The following is a 19,769-nucleotide window of genomic DNA, read 5'->3' on the forward strand; positions in this document are numbered from 1 at the left end:
AGAGTAGGGACCAACCAGGATAGGCAGGGAATGATAGTGGCCCCACAGTAGACTTTGCAGCCCTCATTGAAGCCGGGAGCCTATGCTTTTGGGGGGGGGGGTAACCTGAGCTCTTGAGGCCCTTGAAGCTGGGAGGGTGGCTTAGCTTCAGTGTTTTGGCTGAGAACACTCTCAGGGCTTAAAATAAAACTTCTCTGCAGGGGAGGAAGCAAATCAGCACCCCACCCCCAGCTCTGACATGGAAAACAGGGTAGTTAGGGCTTGGATGAGGGCATCCAGGATGGTAAGAGCCACAGACTGATCACAAGCCCCACATCATACTTCAGACAGCACTTACAAAGGAAATGCAGGCAGCCAGGAGAAGAATCCGCACCAGCAGGTCTTCAAACTGCTCTACCACCAACTCCCACAGAGACTTGCCTGGGGGGGGGGGGGGGCAAGAAGAGGAGTCCCAGGGGTTAAGGTCCAAAAGATGAGTGTCTGCAGCTCTAGATGGGCTGGGCTCCAGAGTCTAGAGTGCCCTGGTCTTCTAGGTTGATGGGCAGCCCGGCTTGGCATGAGAGAAAGAGATGAAACAGCCAAAAAGGCTCTTCAAATCTGTGGCAACTGTTCCAGGGCGGGAGGCCTCAGGGAAGTCTCCAGACACTAAGCTTTGAGGAAGGGTCTCTGCCTTTTGGGTAAAGGCTATGGGTCTCAGTAAGGAGAAGGCAGGGAGTCAGGAATGAGGCACACAGGAGGGGCCGGGTAACTTACCTTCCTCAGCAGGGAGCTCTACCCAAGGAAAAAGAAGAAAAGAACAAATTCAGTGGGGGCTCAGCCTCATGTTCCCCACACCCCAAGCTCTGTGGTTAACATAAGAGAATTAGGGTATCAAAAGGGCATCTCATGCGGTTCAAGGTCACCCTATGAAACGCCCCCAAACTCCAGATTTTAAAACTTTTATCTTCCTTCTGCAAGAAACAGACCACTGCCTTGCTTGACCTTATACACCCCGGAAGCAGCAGCTCCCACTGTAGGGATTAGGAAGGCAGCCATATCACCTTCTCCTCTGAGGGATACTTACCATTGGGGCCATATTTTTCCAGATGCCGCTTAACTTGGTCTGGGGTAAGTCCTGTGGTCTCGCTCACCCCAAAATAGGACAAACATTCCTCTGTGGACTTGGAGTGTGCGGCCTCCATTGTGCTCCCTTCTTGGGGGCCAGGGGGTGATGTATTCCTTCTTAGGGGCCTCTCACTTGTGGGGGGACTTCTTCAGCGTATCCACCTGCCTGTTGATCTGGGCTCCTTCCTTTTCCTTGCTTGCCCCCCCAGATTCTTCTCCTTTCCACGAAGTTCTGACCCCAGTCCTACTTGCGCAGCCGGCCACCCCCCCAGCCCCCAGCTGGTCCTTATGAGGGAGTAGGGGGGGCAGGCTCCCCCTTCCCCCAGGTCAGGGATTGGCTGGCTGAGACCCCAGCAGGAGGGGTCAGGAGAGAGAGAGGTTTCTGCTGACAGAGAGGAACAGTGGGGCTGCAGCCTGAGGTGTCACTCATAAGGGCCGCAAAGGTGGCCCTGGCCCCAGAGGGGAGGGGGAGTAAAGTCACTTTCTATTATCTGCTACTGACCCCACCTCCAGTTGCCTCAACTTCCCCAGTTACACTAAATGCTTAGCTCTGAGCTCACCCTGAGCAGATCTTTCTGTAAGCCCTCTTGGCCTTTAGGCTCCATCCCTCCTTAGCCTTGTTTTGGCATCCTGAACCTCTTTCTACTGTCACAGTCTCCTCCCCTGCCTAGTGTGTTTGATTAACAGAGGAGGTACTCCAAGCCTTTGGGGGATCATAGGAGAGGGGAGAGCATCTTTGGGGGACAGAGGAAGTAGCTCTAGAGAGATACAGGGAACTACGGAAGGGAGACAGTCAAGGGGACGGTGCAGATGGTAACCTTACCCTAGGGAGGGGTTGCTGCAGCCATCAACAAGGGATTTAGTGTCCAGGCCCTGGTAAGCAAAGCCAGGACTGTCTGTCTCTCTAAACTCCCCCCCACCACTACCGCTTTAGCTCAGCCTCTGGGAACACAGCCTTTAGCTCCCCCATGAAACTGGCAGGGAATCCCCCCCGAAGAAAATGGGACACCCAGGCAGCCAGGTAACCCAAGAGGCTACAGAATGTGCTGATGGCAGAGGGGGAGGGATGAATGTTTCAGGGTGGGGCAGAGGAGTAAAGATCTCCTCACCCTACACTGGCCTTCAACCCCAGGGCTTCAATGGTGACCCCCAGAGGTATGGGGTTCTCTGAAGCTCTGGCCCTGATGCAACAGCCTACAGAGGGAGTGGGGACCAGGACTAGCAGGAGTGCTCTGGAGCTGGGACAGCCCCATGCTGACCAAGGGCAGGACCCCTGCAGCCGGATGAAGCAGAGCTCCCAAGAGAGGGAAGGGGGAGGTATGAAGAAAAGAGAACCGAACAGAGTTAGGAGCAGAGACAGCACAGACTTCCTAAGCCAGAAAAGAGGGAAAAGAAACAGCAGGGTTCAGGCAGTGGCAGTCATGTGGGCGGGGCCCCAGAGGCTGGGTGCAAAGCCACAAGTTGTTGCTGAAGGGTTGGCCTGGGTGTCAGCTTCCTCCGAAGAGCAGCTGCTCTGAGCCACCCTTTCCCACCCAATTCGCCATTGGGGTATCTTTTGATTTCCACCAAGGCAGCTGCTGGAGGAGACAGGGTATATGAGCCAGGATGCAAGCAGGGAGGAAACTGAGGCAGAGTTTTCATGGAACTAGAGATTGAAAGGTCAGTGAGGGCCAGCAGCATTGCAGCCCTTGGAACACAGGTGGCACCTCAACCCAGGCCTTGGTTTCCCTGGAAAGAACCAAGGAGCAAGTCCCACACAAGGGCTCCAGCACACAGACAGAATGATAAAGCAGCCCACAGAACAAGAAGAAGCCCCACTTGTTAGGGTGAGGGGCTGGCTAACATCAACAGATAGAAATGAAGGGCCAAGCCTCGGACTCATCCTGCCTTCTGCCCAGACTTGGGGGAGGGGTGAACTGAGGACAAGGTGTTCCTTCCCGCCCTCTTTTCACAGTTCCCACAAACCCCTCCCTTGAGGTAGAGTCCTGCTGTGACCCGAGGTGGAGGGGCTTAGACAATGAGTGAGAATGTAGGGGTCACATAAACAGGCATCTCTGCCTGGCCCAAGACCCTCCATCTGGGGCCAGAGGCAGGCTCAGCAGCCATGGTGGCTCAGGCCCCAGCTGGCTTCTCCCCAGCAGCACCTGGAGGAGTGACAGGGGCACAGTCTTCCAGCAGCAGGAATGCCCAAACATGGAGACGGGGAGCGGGGGCACAGAGCTTCAAAGCAGTTGAGTGAGGAAAGGAGGCAGGCTTTACAGGGCACTCCTGCCAAAGAGGCTCTTTGAGGTTACCCGTTTCTACCTCTCCCAGCTTCCCAGAGAGAGAAATGAAGGCCGGCGAGAGCTGCAGAAGGACACCTTTGGACCTGTGGTGGGAAAGGGCAGATGAGGCCATTTCACAGTCCACTTCCCACTCCACCAAGATTGAAGGTGTTCTTGTTCCTGAGTTCTGAGACTGAGGAAAGGCCTGCCTGTGAAAGGCATGCAAGCAGAGCCTGGCCCATTCCTCCTGAGTTCCAAAGACTTACTGGGAGTCTCATTGTCTCCTGGGCTTGTCTAGCCAGGACAGGGAAGTCTAGGGGTATCTTTCTGCCCACCTCAGGATGGCAAGTTCCTGAAGGTGGCAAGGCATAGGAGGAGGGGAGCCTTTGAGCACCAGTTGCCATGAGATTAGGGGAGGATCAGGCCTTCCCACTGAGATGCTACAGCCCTCACTGGTCATTGGCTATCTCCAACAATCTTACTTGGAAAACACAGTACCCAGGTCTCCAGCTGCCTTCCACCCAACCTCCACAACAGGGGCCAATTCAATCCCTAGTCAAGGCCAAGATTTGGGGAGCCCCAGGGATAATGTAAGACAAGAGCCAGCAGGCTTCCCCCAGTCAACCCCCATCCTAGGTAGCCTGTGCGCTCAGCTGTCTCCTGTCCATCTCCCCACAGAGCTGACACAGGCCCAGAATAGCAAGGTCATGAGCGTGGGTAGGGCCTCCTGGAGGTGGGGCAGAAGCGAGGGACAGAAGATCGGCTGTTCCACTTTCCCAGGGGAGGAGAGTGACACTGGAAGGTGGAAGGGGGTAACACAGGAGTCTTCAGATCCTGCTTGCTTCACGCACACCTCCCACCCCTAAGCTGGGAAGCCAGGGCACCCCCGTTGGAGAACATAGATGCAGTGCAGAAATATGTGTTCAGCTCAGGCTCTGTATTTAAGAATGGGAGTCTGATGGTAGTGATAGCGATCAGTCACTTCACGCCAACCAACAGCTCATAACTCAGAGATGCAAGGTAGTAGGGATGAAGAGTGTGTGGGAGCTGGACCCAGGCAACTGGAACTTGGGACTTTCAAGGGAAGCCTTGAGACGTGTATAAAACTCAGACAGAAACATTTAGGCCAAACCATGTCAGCAGCACCAACGAAGATGAAACTTCACGTTTCAGAGGACGGAAAGACCCAGAGTCGCGTGCCTTGCCCTTAGGTCCATACAGCAGATGAGAGGAAGCACAGGACTCACAGACAGGACTGTCATCCAATCTCCAGCTTGCCTCTGACAACAGGGTCAATTAACCTGGCCTTGGGGCCCTCTGTAGACTGGATTGCTACAGTAAATCTCCCCCAACCCCATGACTTCAGCATCTCCTGCCTGCTTTATTCCTAGGGTAAGAGTTTCACTCCAAACAATTCAGTGAAGCAAAGGCCTTTGGTGACCATAAACCTCATCTTTCACTGTCTCGTCCCATCAAAAGAACAAACTAGCAGGGCGTAGCAGTGTAATCCCTTCAGCACACAGGCAGCTGAAACAGGAGGATCATAAGTTTGGGTTACGTAAGACAACTGTCTTAAAAGATACCATCACCCTGAAAAACAGAACATGCTGGAACCCACAGAAAGTACTGTTGAGCTCTGCATTGCAGCACTCAGCAAACCAAGGGGAGCACAGAGGAGAGGTGGCTCTGAAGGCACAGGCCAGCTCTTTGGCCTGAGCTCAGGAGACAGCTTTATCCACCTGTCCCAGGTCCTACTCCACACATCAGCCACAGCCATCACGATGGAACTGAGATAAACCCTTTATTTATTTATGCTTTTCCATTTTGTTTAAAACAACAACAACAACCTTAATATAACTGACAGCCCTTCCCCCTCACCCTTCCTTGGGTTGGGGGTTATTAGTGGGGAAACAGCCCCCAGGGATGGGGCTGACCATAAGAGCCCCTCAGGGAGGTAATGGAGCCCAAGTCCTTGGCCTTGGGGCAAGGGCACCTGTAGTGTAGTAAGTGGGGACTTAACAGGGCTCTTGAACCTCTACTTGTACCAACATACACACCCTTGGCCAACAAGGGTCAGGAAGCATGTAGGAAGGGGACTCCCACTTTAGGGAGAGGACTCCCACTTTCCTCTGTGTTCCTATCTGGCCCAGTCTCACAACTTAAGGCTGGGAGCAGGAAAATGGAGGGTGGGCAGGTATCTCACACAAATGAGTACTGGTTATTAATGGCTCGGGGGTGACCCCCTTCTTCTCCGTTGCCCCCTAGTGGTAGCTGCTGGAGCTGTACCATTAGGGACACCTCCAAGTCCCCACTAGAGCCAGCAACACCTTGAGCCTCGGTGCCTGGTGCTATGGCCTCTTCCAATTCAACCATGGGGACCAGCTCAGCCACGGGGACCAGCTCTTCCTGGACCCCTCCACCGCCCGCTTTCTCTTTCTCTTGCCTCTCTTTGGCTGCTGCGGCTGTGGCTGCCGCCACTTCTGGCGCCCCCGACGCCTCTTCTGCCCCAGGATGTGGGGGATCTGTCCATGGAGGGGGTTCAGAGGGCTGGGCTGGGTCACGGGAGGTGCTCCGTTCTGGATGGGAATGGTAAGAAGATATTGATTGTGGAAGGAAGAGAGTTCTTATAGTGACCTCCCCTCTGCTTGTCCTCCCCAAGGAGCCATGTGCTATATCTCCCCCACATCCCATCTCCTGAGCAACCCCCCTCCATGGAAGATGAATCATGGGCGATGGTGAGAGGACCACACTTACACACAGTCACTCGCTCCGAAGGGCAGGAGGGTGGAGGAGGCATCGGGGTAGCATCGGTCGCCCTCGCACACCCCTGCATGGCTCCCAGCCTGCTCCCGGCCTGGGGGAGGGGGAGGGGAGGGGAGGAGCAACGTGGGGATAGATGGGATGGTGGGGTGGGGGAAAGTGAGAGATCAGACAGGGACATCAGACATCAAGGGAGGAAGGAGGGGATCAGACCATGAATCCCCCAAAAGGCCAAAGACAAGGCCAAGGAGGATGGGTCCAGGAGACAGACAATGATGGAGCGGAGGGTCTGATGGAATGGGGATGCAGCACCCAGCTCTCCACTGCCCCGGCCCCAAAAGGAGCCTCTGCCTGCACCCTGTCAGCCTTCTGCTTCCCTTCTAGGCCCTGCCCAAGTACCTTGACTGCCCTGCTCCCCACTAACAGCGCCTTTCCTCCAACCCCCCCACCCCGTCTTCCTGGCACACACACCTCACTTCTTGGGTGCACGGGCACCTCCTCCCCTGCAGACCTGCTCTGCTCACCCTGCTGCCGCTGGGAGGGCACATAGCTGACAAGGACAACATCACTGGAGCCTCCAGACTCCAGAGGGATGGGGTGCACCCGGAAGTGCTCAAGCATATCGAAAATGGACTGGAACCACAGATGTTGGACCCGGCACTGACCCTCCTCATTTAGTGACAAACGCAGGTGCTGAGGGCAGGATGACAAGTGAGGTGGGAGTTAAGATCCCTGTCAGTTATAAATCCCTCCTCCCCTGCACAATAGTATTCCCAGATCCAACCAAGCATTGCCAAATAGATCACTCTTTCAGGACCACTCACCTTGGCCTTGCCCTGGAAGTTGAAAGTGAGGACATATTCCCCACGTCTTGTCTCACTCTGGCGCACCAAGAAGACACCATGGGAGCTAGTGCCTCCTTCTAACACTAACTGGGCAGCTTTAAGTCGAGAGAGCATGCCGTGGAACCAAGGATACCCTGAGAGGGGCTGATCCCCCTCACCCCCCTCTGATTCTCCTTGAAACAGGAATGACCCTTCAGGAAGGAGAGAGAGGGAAAAGCAGGTGTCAGAGGCCTCTCCCTAGCCCAGTTCTCCCAGAGACACCAGGTCACTGGCTCTTCCCCGGTTTGATCCCTCCAGCTCCAATATGGGACCACAAACCAGAGACAAATGCACATTCACCCAATACCTGTGGCTGCTTCTGGAGTATCCAGGGGAGGGTAGGGGGTAGAGAGGGGATGAACTGTCCCTGCTGGAGGCCCCTCCTCAATGGGAATCCGAGGGGGCAATTCTGGAGGAAGCAGTTCCATTGAATCAAAATGGGAGGCAGCAATGGAGGCAGAACTAGGGGAGAAGGATGCTGATGGCCGGTCTGAGAGGCCTCCATAAGCTCCTGAAAGAGAACAAAGGGGCTAAACTTGAGAATGCCACAGGTTCTGCTCCTGCAGGCTTGGGCTCCTGCCATCTCCCCGCTGGCTGTCCACTTGCGTGCCCAGCCCCCACGCCTCTGGAGGTGTGACCCTGATGGATGTTCACGATGGTTCTGACTTACACTGCTTGTACTGCTGAGAGACCATGGTTATTTCGAGGAGGTCCTAGAATCCAAATGTGCCTGTCTTTTCTGAATCAACAGCTGAAAGATTATTGCAATGGTTGGTGGGGTGAGGGATAGAAGCCCTGAAAAACGTCCATATTAGAAAGGAGCCCTCTGTGTCGTTTAGACTACCACCACCAACTTGAAGCACATCAAAAATTCTTGTCAGGAGGTACATTCCAGTACCAAGGCCTCTGAAGACTGAGGCTTGTAGGTCGGCCTACAGCAACAGAACATGCGCCCATGACTGTGCTCTTGGGCTTGCCTCGACGGAGCAAGGCCTGAGTTCAAGCATCAGTGACAAAAGGAAAAAACAAGCCTTCCCCTTTTACCTGAGTTCTTCCCTTTACTCACTCTAGCTCACTCTCCAAGCATGCTGGTGCTCACTCATGTCAGCTCTCAGCCAGGGCCCTGTGCTCACTCCTGTGGCAGCTCTCAGCCAGGGCCCTGGCCCTTGAAGCTACTCTCGTCTCTCATCTCAGTATAGCATTCTGTCAGTTCCACCTCCCATCTCCCTTGTTCTTTTCCTCCTGTGTTCCCAGGATGCTCCCTGCTAGGACTGCTCAGAAGATACTAAGCAGACTCTCCATTTTAGAGACCTGCTTTTTATTAGCAATAATGTCTTACCAATTCAGTTAAAGTGAACCCATGGGGACCAAGGAGCCCACTTGGAATTCCTGAGTTCCCCATCTACCCCAGAGCCTAGCATGCAGCCCGCGATATACTAGGGCCTGACTGAGCATCTGTCCAATCTCAGGCCTAGGCCAGCAGACACATCGCCATACTGCTTAGAAAACAGCCATGTCAGAGGCTAGATTAGCACAGCACATCTTTGTCGGCAAACTCAGGAAATCCATTTCCTCCCTGTGGTCTTAGTTACTTGCAATCTGATGTAAGGTCTGTGCTAGCTCTAACAATCCAAGTCTGTAATAACTTTGTTGACTGAATGCAGGCCTTGTGCCAGGCACTATGATGCTGAAACTCAAGTGCCAGGGGTCAGGAGGAAAGGGTAGAGTAGAAGCAGTCTACAAGGTGAGCTGGGCCAGACGTACGTGTGTGTGTGTGTGTGTGTGTGTGTGTGTGTGTATGTGTGTATGTGTGTGTGTATCTTTCTGCATATGTGAGTGTTTGATCAGGATGAAAGAGAAGGTGCAAAGGTCATTGACATGCTGAGATGCACAACAAGACTAAAACAAAGATGTTCACAAAGTATTCTGGAAGCTTGCTGAAGAGAGCCATTACTTATAGACTGAGTGGTGGCCTACTGGAAGAATGCGTATGAAAAAAATAACAGAGCCGAGTGTGAAAGGCTAGATAGAAGTTTTATGGGGCCATGAAGGGTGGCGAGAGTAATGATTTTAAATGGCAATTTAAAATTAAGATTTTAAATCTCTTAAGTGTGACTTAAGAGAACATGGTATGTTCAGAGACAAAATACAAGCAATCAGGGGGCATAGGTAGAGCAGCTAGGGAGCAGGAGCTAGCCCAGCAGTTCACATGGGCTCTACCTTACCCTGTGACAGGCGGTCGTTACTCTCGCTGGGTCCCAGAAGCAGATCCTGGCTAGGCAGACTCTCTGAATGATTCAGGCAGGGCAACTCCAGGCTGTCTGTGTTATCCTTTGTGAGGAAGGAGGTCCCAGGGGCCAGGGGAAGGGTCATGGGACGGGGGCTGATAGCAGGGCAGGGTCTACAAAGACAGGGAAAATGGTGCTGGGGAAAGTCATCAGGAGAGACACAGGCTGCCCCTACCCAAGCCCAGATCATTCAGAAACAGAGGAAGGCTTCTTACCCTGGGCTCAGGCACTCTTGGATGTCAGACACCCAGGCCTTCACATGAAGTGCATCAGTTGTCTCCAGGATGTACTCAGAAGGGCCTTCTACCTATAGGGCCAAGAGGTGGAGCTTTAGCAAGGGCAGAGAGTAAGAGATACTATAGGCCACGTCCAAGCCTGAGGGAAACAAGAAACCACAGCCCCAGGAAGACTCAAAGCCTCTCCTGACATATATTCATCCTGCTGCTGAAGATGCTTGCCTAAGTCTATCTAGAGCATTTTCTCAAGCATAGGTACTCTCCGGGGACAGAGCTTGGGGCTCCTACCTTAACCACAAATGTGTTCTCCCTGTCAGGCATCTCTAGGGCTGTGGCTGTACGGACATCAGTAATAGTAGAACAGGGAATGCTGAGACGAGGCCGGGATGCCTAGGAGAAAAAGGGAATAAAAATCAGTCTTTTGGTGTGTCAAGGCTAACTCTACCTCCCTCTATTCATCCACCTTTCCTTCCTAGGTAAGGTGAAAAAGTAATAGCTTTTTGGTCTCAGATCCCCACATGGCAACTGAGAGCCCATAGTTAGCACTGAACTCAGGACAGCAACACTGTGTACTTGGGTTAGTAAGCCCATGGCTATCTGCAGCACTGAGCCAGCTTTCCAGCCACTGTCACTTCCAGCTACCCACCTTCCTGTGGGCTCACCTTGGGTGGTACAAAGAACTCTAGGCGACTTCCTCCTCCTCCTTCTCCTTCACTCCGGAGCAGTAGGCGACACTTCTGCCACTGAGGCTGCCCTCCTCCTCCTCCTGAGGTCAGCCCAGCTGCCCCTCCTCCACGACCCACTCCTGCTGGGTCAGGGGCAGCCTCTTCAGCCCCCATGAAACTCAGCAGCTCTTCTCTCTGTATCATTCCTGCTCCGTCTTTCAAAGTGCCCCCTCCACGACTTAGCCTCAGCCTCTCAAAGCGATGAGTCCATCTCTCTCCAGGGGATGTGCCATCATTAGCCAATGCCCTACCAACTGTCCCAGCACCACCAGAGGAGTTGGAGTTACTGTTTCCACCTAGAACTGGAGGGCCTGATGTGGTCTCCAGAGGCCCAGCTTGGGAGGGAGAGTCAACGGTCCCCCGCCACTGCAGGATGCCTCGAACAGAACCTCTGACTGAACGACCCACCGAACGGAGGGAGAAGCGTTTTTTGAGCTTCGGCTTTGAGGATGTTGTAGAGGAAGAGACTGAGGAAGGAAGGGGGCCAGCCAGGTCCTCAGAAGATCGAGAAGGGCCCAACACTGCCAAAGGCCCACCCACTCTGCAGCTCTCAAGGGACAGGTCGTGTGGTGGTGGCATTTCCACACCAGGGCTCAATGGAGCCAAGACAGGTGGGGAGAGTGAGCCCGAGGCCCGAGCCACCTCAGCTTCAAAGTGCTGAAGGAAGAGCTCAGCAAAGCGGCCAGAAAAGGCGGCCTCTGCTCCCGGCTCCGCATACTGTGGGTGGGAGGCCAGGTAGAGGCGAAAACGTCGGGCAAGATCCAGGGCAGCAGCCCTCGCATGGGACTCACAGAACTCTTGCCAACTTGGGGGAGGGGGTGGTGGCAGCGCTGGCGGAGAAGGGAAGACCCCATCTTCTGGGGAAGGGGCACCATTCATGATGGGCCCCAGGAGGAGGACAGGGGGAGCCTGCGGGGAGCAAATGGGGAAGCAGCCAGAAGACTCGGGGTGAGCAGCAACAGCTGTAGAGAGAAGAGGCATACATGTTGAGTTATGGCAGAAGTGAGACTGAGTTATATCCTGGCCCACTCCCCTCCAGACTCCTCAGAGGGCACTGGGGGGAAGAGAACTAAACTGTTTTGCCCTCTTCAAGATCAACAGCCCTCATATACCCGGAATGAGGGATGCTAAGCCCAATGTCCATTCTGCATCTTTCCTGCTGCCTTTGCCACCATTCTCCCTGTTGTGGGATCCAGGAAAGGGCCTTGAAGCATCTTACACCACAGAGGACTCTTAAGATCTGCCGCCATCCCTTCTCTAAGACAAAGCCTTCCCTAACTACACACACTTTAAATGCACCACTCCAGAGGGTTCCACAAGGTTATTTTACATTTCCTTAGAAAACTTTATAACCTGTTACAGATGAGGACAAAAGAGATTCAAACAAGTTCCAGAACTCAGAGTCTACTGCATTTCCCACTGCCTAGTTAGTTCTAGTCTCCAGGAACAGGCTGGACCAGCCTCAACCATGGCTCTGTTCTCAGGGGGCCCAAGGGTGCAGGGATTACAAAGTTTAGAGACCTCGCACCAATGAGTGGAAGATGGATTAAAGGATAAGCCGTCTTCGAAGTGGTCCTACAAATATATATATATATATATATATATATATATATATATATATACATATATATATGTATATATTTGTGTATATATATATATATATCAATCAGCACTTAAGCCCTGTGGAGACTCAGATTGGCTGAAGCCCAGCCTCTGGGTTACCCCTGTAGTCTAGGGCTGACTGATAGCAGCACTAGAGAAAAAGAGATGGTGTGCTGGTCAGGACAAGTCTTTACTAGCCACGTAAGTAAGACATCACAAGGAGCTGGGGCTCAAGGTTTCCCTCTCCCTCGGGAGTGTGCCTGTGAGAGTTGGACTATGGACTAGAGCCCCGGCACAGCCCACCTGTTAGCCGTGTGAACCCAGCTTTCGTACCTGTGAAACACAGTTACTAACGTCTAACCACTACAGCTGTCAGGAGAAATGAAGTGACAAGGAACATGTCTGTGCTTGACACAAAGTAAGCACACAAGACATGACTGCCACCCTCACTATTTTTATGGGGGAGGACAGTATGATGGGTCCCATTTGCTCTAAGAGAAACTCGAGAAAGAAGAGCTTCTGAGGGTGTCCCAAGTCTTAAGTCGCAACTAGCAAGTGACAGAGGTCGGTATGTAATTTACAGCCAGTGGTCCTGCCCTATGATATACTGAAAGGAGACACCTCTGGACGGTTCAGAAAAGTCTACCCAAACTATCAGTGATGTCAGCCTCCCCTCCAAACCTACAACCAGGCTGCAAGTCAGAGACCCCTCCCCTTCCTCCTTGGCCTAAGCCCTACATACTCCGATGGCTTCAACCACAGGGACAACTCCAAACCATGGAGAAGCAGCCAGGAGATGCGGGAGTCACAGAGCACAGGGGAACCGGGCCAAGAGGTGGAGGCACAGCAGAGACAGTCCCCAGCCAGAGGCTACCTCGGCTCACACAGGCCCACCCAGCCCTCAGCACTACTGGCCGACCCAGCCCCCTTCAGGCCCGCTGACCCTGCGATTCCTGGACTGGTGACTCAGTTTCTCTTCTGCCAAGAAGGCTCAGTCACAATTTTCCGGTGCACCTGCCTCTTGGCTTAGTTCTGACATTCCAGAAGGGCGGGTGGTGGAGGGTGCAGGCTGCGCTCCGTGTTCGGACCCTCCCGGGCCCGTGGTCAATCACTCGGACCCGATCCTAATCGTTGGACACCCTCTACATGCCACTGGGCCGGAGCCTCCAAGGGACTAACAATCTGCTGCCCTCTTGGGAGCCAAAGCACCCCTCCAGCCCCGATCCCCCCACGCCCACCCCCGCCCAAGCTTCTCAGACGACAGGGTCGAGTCCGCAGAGGAAAGAGGCACTTGAAGAGGGGGGTTCCGGCTCCGGTTCCACCTGCATCTCGGTCCGCGCGCTTAGCTCCGGCGGCGGCGGCGGCGGCGGCGGCGGCCGCAGCTCCCGCTCCTGTACCCCCCCCACCCCCCGCCTCCGCGAAGAGCTCCCAGCACACGCTTCTGCGCAGGCGCTGGGACGGGTTCCCTGACGCGGAAGGAAGCGACCATAGAGAAGAGCAATAAGAAGGAGGGCACCTTCGTACTCACTTCCGCCATCGTTCTCAGCGCCGAACTTTCAGGAGCTAAGCCAACACAGTCTCCCCGAGCTCCTGTGGCTTCTGCAGTTGTACCTAAAAGGAACCACTGAGGCAGCTGTGGGAAGGCGTTGGGTTCCAGCCGAGCGTCATCCGAAGCAAATTCGAGACAAAGGCGAGCAGTTAACCATAGAGAAGCTACTTGAGCGGAGAGAGTAGCCGCCTACTAAGCGAAATCAGCGAGATGATAAGGCTCTTTGAAGAGCTGGCTGCAGCCTAGAGCGCCTGGCCCTGCATCGAGGGGTACGCGGACACCGCCCCCAGGGAGCTGGCGAGTGATGTTGCGGTGACCTTGGGAGGCCGAGTGAGCGGGCGGAGCCTGAACTTACGACCTTGTTTTTTTGTTTTGTTTTGTTTTGTTTTTTTAGAGGAAAGGGGACAAGGTGGTCCTGGAGGGCTCCATCTTAGACGGGAACTAAAGTTGGGGCAGCAATAGTGAGGACAGTTTTGGACATGCTTGGGGGACATCAGGAGGTATGTGGAGATCTTGGAGTTCAAGAGAAGCTTCAGAGCAAGTTAGAGGGATGAAGAACTTAAGGTACAAAGTGCTGTTGAGACCTTGCGCACAAATATCTTCTAGCAACTCAGGCTCACATTGATCCAGCTTTACTACAGCTTAAGTAATTTAAAAGGCCAGAGTAGATTGGGATCGTCGACAGGGGCCAAAAGATGCCACCTGTCTTGTAGCTTGTCATCTGTGATTGTACTCTACTCGTGCGGTTGCCTTTACTTACAGAGGGGCTCTAGTCTCTTGGTGTGGCAAGATGGCTTTCCATAGATTTAAATTTAAGTCCTAATAGTTCAGCAACTCAGTTTAAGGAGTATCCCTCTTTCTGAGATCTTCAATAAAATCTATGCTAGTGAGATGCCTCTTTAGTAAAAGTGCTTGTGTTTGCTATGTGTAAGCCTAATGACCAGAATTCCCTCCCCAGAACCCACTGTGGAAACAGAATGTTCGAAGGTTGTCTTCTGACTTCGAACATGGAATACACCCTTTTGACTCCACCTCCCATATCACATACACATATACAAAATGGTAATAAAATTTAAGTAAGTTACAGGTCTAGAAAGAGAGCTAAGTATTTAAGAGCACTGGCAGCTCTTGGAGAGGACCAGGTTCAATTCCCAGCAACCACATGGTGGTTCAGAACTGACTATTCAATTCCCAGCAACCACATGGTGGTTCAGAACTGACTATAATTCCAGTTCCAGGGGATCTGATGCCTTAGGACCTCAACAGGAACACATATATACACACAGGTAAGCAAAACACACACATAAGCTAAATAATATTAATTTTTGAAAATTTAAGCCAGAGCCAGGCGGTGGTGGCGCACGCCTTTAGTCCCAGCACTTGGGAGGCAGAGGCAGGCTGATTTCTGAGTTCGAGGCCAGCCTGGTCTACAGAGTGAGTTCCAGGACAGCCGGGGCTACACAGAGAGACCCTGTCTCAAAAAACCAAAAAACAACAACAAAAAAAAAAAAAAACAAAACAACCAAAAAACAAACAAACAAAAAAAAAACAAAAAAAAAAGAAAGAAAGAAAGAAAGAAAGAAAATTTAAGCCAGGCAGTGATGACCCATTCCTTTTTTTTTCCCTCAGCACTTTGGAGGCTGAGGCAGATGGATATCTGAGTTCGAGACCAGCCTGGTATAGAGCAAGTTCCAGGATGGCCAGGGCTATACAAAGAAAACTATGTCTCAAAATTAAAAAAAAAAAAAAAATTAGAAATTTCCAGAACCAACTAGCTGACTGGATCAAGAGCCATCCTGGAACCCAGAGGCAAATGACCCAGTAGATGGATATAGATAAAAAATTTGTTGCACATAAAGAATGTTTGTTTAGGGGTGCCATCTTGCCCCCATGGAGTTAGACAGTCTTGGGGGGGGGGGGAAACAAAACAAAGCCAAGTTCTGGTATACTGGTATACTCAGTCTTTTGTTTTTTAAAAGATTTAAAAAAATTTATGTTTTATATATATATGTGTGTGTGTGTGTGTGTATGTGGTTTGTCTACATGTCTGCAAGAGCATCAAGTGCTCCTAACTCCTGAGCTCTCTGTCCAGACCTGTGGCTTAGCTAGTCTTAAATCACCCAGGATGCAACATCACACGCAGCATCAGCTCAAGGTGCCCTTTGTTTAGTGGATCTTCATGACCAATATCATCCACCTTTTTACCATTTTAAAGGAAGAGGCAAATGTAGGGGACCTCCCACATACTCCTTCCAGCTTTACCTGTTCATCAACTAGGACAGAGTTCAAGAAGACAGACGGGCAAATGGCTTGTGATAAGTTTGGGTATGTTCTGTCTAAATGTCCAGCCTGTTTTGTTGTTGTTGTTGGTTTTTTTTTTGTTTGTTTGGTTTTTTTTTGTTTTTGTTTTGGAAGCCGGACATGGTAGGTGTTGAGAATCAAACCCAGGGCCTGGAACATACTAGATATTTTGCCACTGAGCTACTTCCCAGCACTCCATCAAATTTTTTAAATGATTGAAATAGTCTGATATTATAGTCACTTGGTCAAAGGCTTGGTTGGTGTGCTCAGTGAACTGAAGTTTTTAATTAAAATACCTATCTGAGCCTGGTGTAGTGACCCATGCCTTTAATCCCAGCAGGCAGTCTGAGCTCTATGGTCTCAATGTCAGCTTGATCTACATAGTGAGTTTGAGGACAGCCAGAGCTATATGGTGAAACCTTGACTCATAAAAATATATATCTATAGTTACCTGTAGTTAATAGCTACTGCACAAGCAAAGGAAGTGTCCTTGTGGAAGTAGGCAGAGTTGTCTATTAGAGTATTAGAGATGGAGTCAGTGTTTGAATTGCACAAAACAGTTTGGTGATCAGGCATTGGACATGTAAGAGACTGGGCCTAGGGCATCAGTACAACAGTAAACATTTAACAGGTAGACAACAAAGGATTAGAAGGAGCTGGGTTGTATTTCCCAGGAGCATTAGAAATGAGATTTGTGTTCTAGGAACTTGTTGAAAGAGAGGAAGAGGAGCAAAGGAGATCCATCTTCCAAAACTGCTACCAAAAGAATCCAGGAAGGGATCCAGCTAACCATGTGGTACCAATGAATGAATAGTTGATTTGCATCAGTGATATAAATTATTCCTCAGATTTTTCCCAGCCATGGGAAAGCTAAGTCTTTGACAAATCAACCTTCCTGAGCCACTGACCTAAGGCTACCCTGGAAGGTGTCAGTTCCTGAGCACTTGTGTTTTTAAGGCAGAAGCCTCCAGTAGCATGAGTGTGTCTCTCAACATACATGAACAATAGCTATTGAACTCAGCAAGATGACTCATGCCTGTTATCCTTGAACTGAGGAGGCTAGTGTAGAAAGAGTGAAATGAGTTTGAAGCCAGCCTGGGCTACATAGTAACTTTTAGGCTAGCTTGGACTATGGAGTGAGACCCTGTCTTCAGGAAGTAGAGCCAGCCATAGTGGCACACAGCTTTAATCCCAGCATTCTGGAAGCAGAAGCAGTCAACCTGGTCTACACAGAAATGTCTGAGTCAACCAGGCATGCATAGTAAGACCCTGTCTTGAAAATAAATAGGGCTGGAAAGATGGCTCAAAAATTGAGAGTAGTTGTTTCCTTGCAGAAGACCTGAGTTCAATTCTTGGCACACACAAAGTGGCTCATAATCAACTATAATTCCAGTTCTGCATACATATACCTTGGCACACACATAAATATTAAAAAATAATAGGTGTGGTGGTACACATATTTAATGCCAGCAGAGACATAGGCAGTCAGATGGCTATGAGTGTTTTTGAGACAAGACCCACTGTGTAGTCCTACCTGACCTAGAATTCACTATGTAGACTGGAACTCACAAAGATCTGGCTGTCTCTGCCTTCTGAGTCCTGAGATTACAGGTGTTCAACACCATGTCTGACCTGAACAAAATTTAAAAACAAAACAGGCAAGCAAATGAGATTTAATTTTTTAAAGTTACAGTTGTTTAGAATATGTGAGCACAAGGCTCCATAGACATCAGAGAACAACTTGCAGGAGTCAGTTCTCTCCTTCCACCACATGGACCCTGAGGATTGAACTCAGGTTGTCAGGTTTGGCAGTTGGTACCTTTACTGGCTGAGCCATCTTGCCAGCTCAACTTTAGGTATTTAGGTGTCAATTTCTTGATCCCTGTTTTATGTCATAGGCCTCCAATAGCATGAGTTACAATATTTGAGCCAGGTATGATGGCTCACACCTGTAATCCCAACACTTGGGAGGCTCATAAAGAAAGATCAAGGTCAATTTGAGACCAGCCTAGGCTATCTAGTGACTTTTAGGTCATCTCAGACTATGGTGAGACCCTCTCTCTAAAATAAATAAAATGAGGGCCAGAGAGGTAGCTCAGTGGTTGAGAGCACTGGGTGCCTCATCGGAAGAGCTGGGTTTAATTCCCAGCACCCATGTAGCAGCTCCAACTGTCTGTAAATAAAGTTCCAGACTCTAGTGAGCAATGAATTTTTTAGCTATAAAGAGCAAAGTTATATTATTTTCAGGAAAATGCTTATAACTGGAAAGAAGCATTGAGTGAACTAAGTCAGTCTCAGAAAGACAAAGAGCTGATGTCTGTCTCCTGGGTCCTAAATTATAAAAAGATACACAAATAGAGCACAAATGGCTTGAAAGGTGACTGGGAAGGGCAAGGGCTGGAAGTGCTCACAATGCTTAAGCTGAGTAGGAAAATGTCCTTCCAACACCTGAGAAGCAGAGGCAGACAGATCCTGGGAGTTCAAGGCCAGTCTATTCTATCTACAAAAAGAGTTCTAGGCCAACCAGGACTATAATGGGATCCAATGCCCTCTTCTGGTGTGTTTGTAGATAGCTACAGTGTACTCATATACATAACATAAATAAACAGAAGAGGGAGAGGCAGAAGAAGAAAAGAGGAGGAGGAAGAGGAGAAAGAGAAAGAAGAAGAAATGTTCTTGTGAACCCAATACCACGTACAACAAATGTATCCCAATTTGGCATGATGGAACACACCTCATTCTCAGCAATTTAGAGGCAAAGACAAACTCCATGAGGTTTTTGTTTGTTTGTTTGGTTGGTTTTGGGTTTTTTTTTTTTTTTTTTTTTTTTTTTTTTTTGGTGTGGTGTGGGGAAGAGTTGTTGATGTTTTTTGTTTGGTGGCTAGTTGTTTTTCTGTTGTTGGTTGGTTGGTTGGGTTTTTTTTGTTTGCTTGTTTGTTTGTTTGTTTGTTTTGAGACAGAATTTCTCTGTGTAGCCCTGGCTGGCCTGGAACTTGCTCTGTAGAGCAGGCTTGCCTCAAACTCAAAGATTGTCCTGCTTGTGCCTCCCAAGTGCTAGAACTAAAGGTGTATGCCACTACCTCCCAGCTTGAGATCTGTGAATTTGAGGCCAGCCTGATCTATACAGTAAGACCCTAACTTAAAAGAATTGTAAAACAATAAGATAGGATTTTAGACTTTATTCTAAATGAAATGAATAAAAATCTGTTGAGTCATTGAAGGAGGATTAGTTTCTAGTGTGAGTTTTACACAAACACACACACTTTTTTTTTTTTTTAAACAGAGCTGAAGATGAAACCCAGGGTCTATATACACTAAACGTGTATTCCATCACTGAGGTACCCTTCCCATGCCCATTCCACATTTTTTAGTGAGACAGAATCTCACTGTAGCTCAGGCTGCCCTAGAACTCACAAATAGACCAGGCTGGTCTCAAATTCAAAGCAGCCTCTGCCTCCTGAGTGCTGGGATCAAAACCACATGCCACCATACCTGTCCCCTAATCCACATTCTAAGGGAGGCTTAAAACTTCAACAATTAAGCAGAGTGGTAGTGGCACATGCCTTTAATTCCAGCATTTAGGAGGCAGAGGCAAGAGGATCTCTTAGTTTGAATCCAGTATGTAATCTACAAAGTGAGTTCCAGGACAGCCAAGGCTATATAGAGAAACCCTATCTCAAAAAAAAAAAAAAAAAAAAAAAAAAAAAAAAAAAAAAAAAAAAAAAAATCAAGAAAAAAAGTTTAAATAATTTGGGGTTGGAGAGATGGCTCAGTGATAAAGAATACTCAGTGTCTTTCCAGAGGACCTGGTTTTGATTCCCAGAATCTACTGTTGCCCACAGCCATTTGTAATGCCAGTCCCAGAGGATCCAATTCCCTCTTCTGGCCTTCTTAGATGTCAGGCATGCATGTGGTGCACAAATATACATACAGTTTAAACCTGTACACATTTAAAAAAAAAAAAACTCGAATAACTCATCAGAATGACTCACAGAATGAACTTAACATGTCCTGGGAATTTGTGAGGCCCAGAGGAGAGCTCTTGGGGTCATGTAG

At 50.2% G+C, this 19,769-nt stretch overlaps 2 protein-coding genes and 1 long non-coding RNA gene across 9 annotated transcripts in view; 1 reads left to right on the plus strand and 2 right to left on the minus strand.

Moving 5' to 3' along the window:
* The window catches only part of Atp2a1 (ATPase sarcoplasmic/endoplasmic reticulum Ca2+ transporting 1), a 17,916-nt gene extending 16,541 nt beyond the window's left edge, over positions 1 to 1,375 (minus strand). For both annotated transcript variants that reach the window (XM_034498109.2, XM_034498117.2), the window contains exons 1-3: positions 1,064 to 1,375; positions 754 to 771; positions 338 to 420 (exon numbers count right to left, since the gene is read on the minus strand). In XM_034498109.2, the coding sequence (XP_034354000.1) occupies positions 338 to 420; positions 754 to 771; positions 1,064 to 1,181 (219 nt within the window). In that variant the 5' untranslated portion in view covers positions 1,182 to 1,375. The remainder of the gene's footprint in view (positions 1 to 337; positions 421 to 753; positions 772 to 1,063) is intronic.
* Positions 1,376 to 5,156: 3,781 nt separating this feature from the next.
* Sh2b1 (SH2B adaptor protein 1) lies at positions 5,157 to 13,558 on the minus strand. 6 transcript variants are annotated; one of them, XM_034501246.2, is made up of 10 exons: positions 12,807 to 13,060; positions 10,199 to 11,223; positions 9,825 to 9,926; positions 9,516 to 9,607; positions 9,238 to 9,413; positions 7,320 to 7,523; positions 6,953 to 7,164; positions 6,600 to 6,821; positions 6,123 to 6,222; positions 5,748 to 5,944 (listed from the first exon to the last, which is right to left on the minus strand). In XM_034501246.2, coding segments are annotated over exons 2-10 (2,052 nt in total). In that variant the 5' UTR covers positions 11,141 to 11,223; positions 12,807 to 13,060; the 3' UTR covers positions 5,748 to 5,942. The 6 variants fall into 6 exon arrangements, with proteins under 6 accessions (XP_034357095.1, XP_034357085.1, XP_034357103.1 ...); XM_034501254.2 differs by having other exon boundaries at positions 6,653 to 6,821; positions 12,807 to 13,059; XM_034501204.2 differs by lacking the exons at positions 6,123 to 6,222; positions 12,807 to 13,060 and adding an exon at positions 13,392 to 13,558 and having other exon boundaries at positions 5,157 to 5,944; positions 6,653 to 6,821.
* Positions 13,538 to 15,170, plus strand: LOC143443946 (uncharacterized). The gene is made up of 2 exons (XR_013113402.1): positions 13,538 to 13,681; positions 13,807 to 15,170. It is a non-coding gene; the product is annotated as an uncharacterized LOC143443946 (long non-coding RNA).
* The last annotated feature ends 4,599 nt before the right edge of the window (positions 15,171 to 19,769 follow it).

Source organism: Arvicanthis niloticus, chromosome 1 (genome assembly GCF_011762505.2).
Source record: "Arvicanthis niloticus isolate mArvNil1 chromosome 1, mArvNil1.pat.X, whole genome shotgun sequence".
Taxonomy (NCBI): domain Eukaryota; kingdom Metazoa; phylum Chordata; class Mammalia; order Rodentia; family Muridae; genus Arvicanthis; species Arvicanthis niloticus.

Coding starts and splice junctions, on each gene's coding strand:
- Sh2b1 (XM_034501204.2), bottom strand. CDS start 11,140: ATGAATGGTGCCCCTTCCCCAGAAGATGGGGTCTTCCCTTCTCCGCCA. Junction 9,927..10,198: donor AGTTCTTTGTACCACCCAAG/GTGAGCCCACAG, acceptor TTTTTCTCCTAG/GCATCCCGGCCTCGTCTCAG. Junction 6,822..6,952: donor ACTTCCAGGGCAAGGCCAAG/GTGAGTGGTCCT, acceptor TCCTGCCCTCAG/CACCTGCGTTTGTCACTAAA.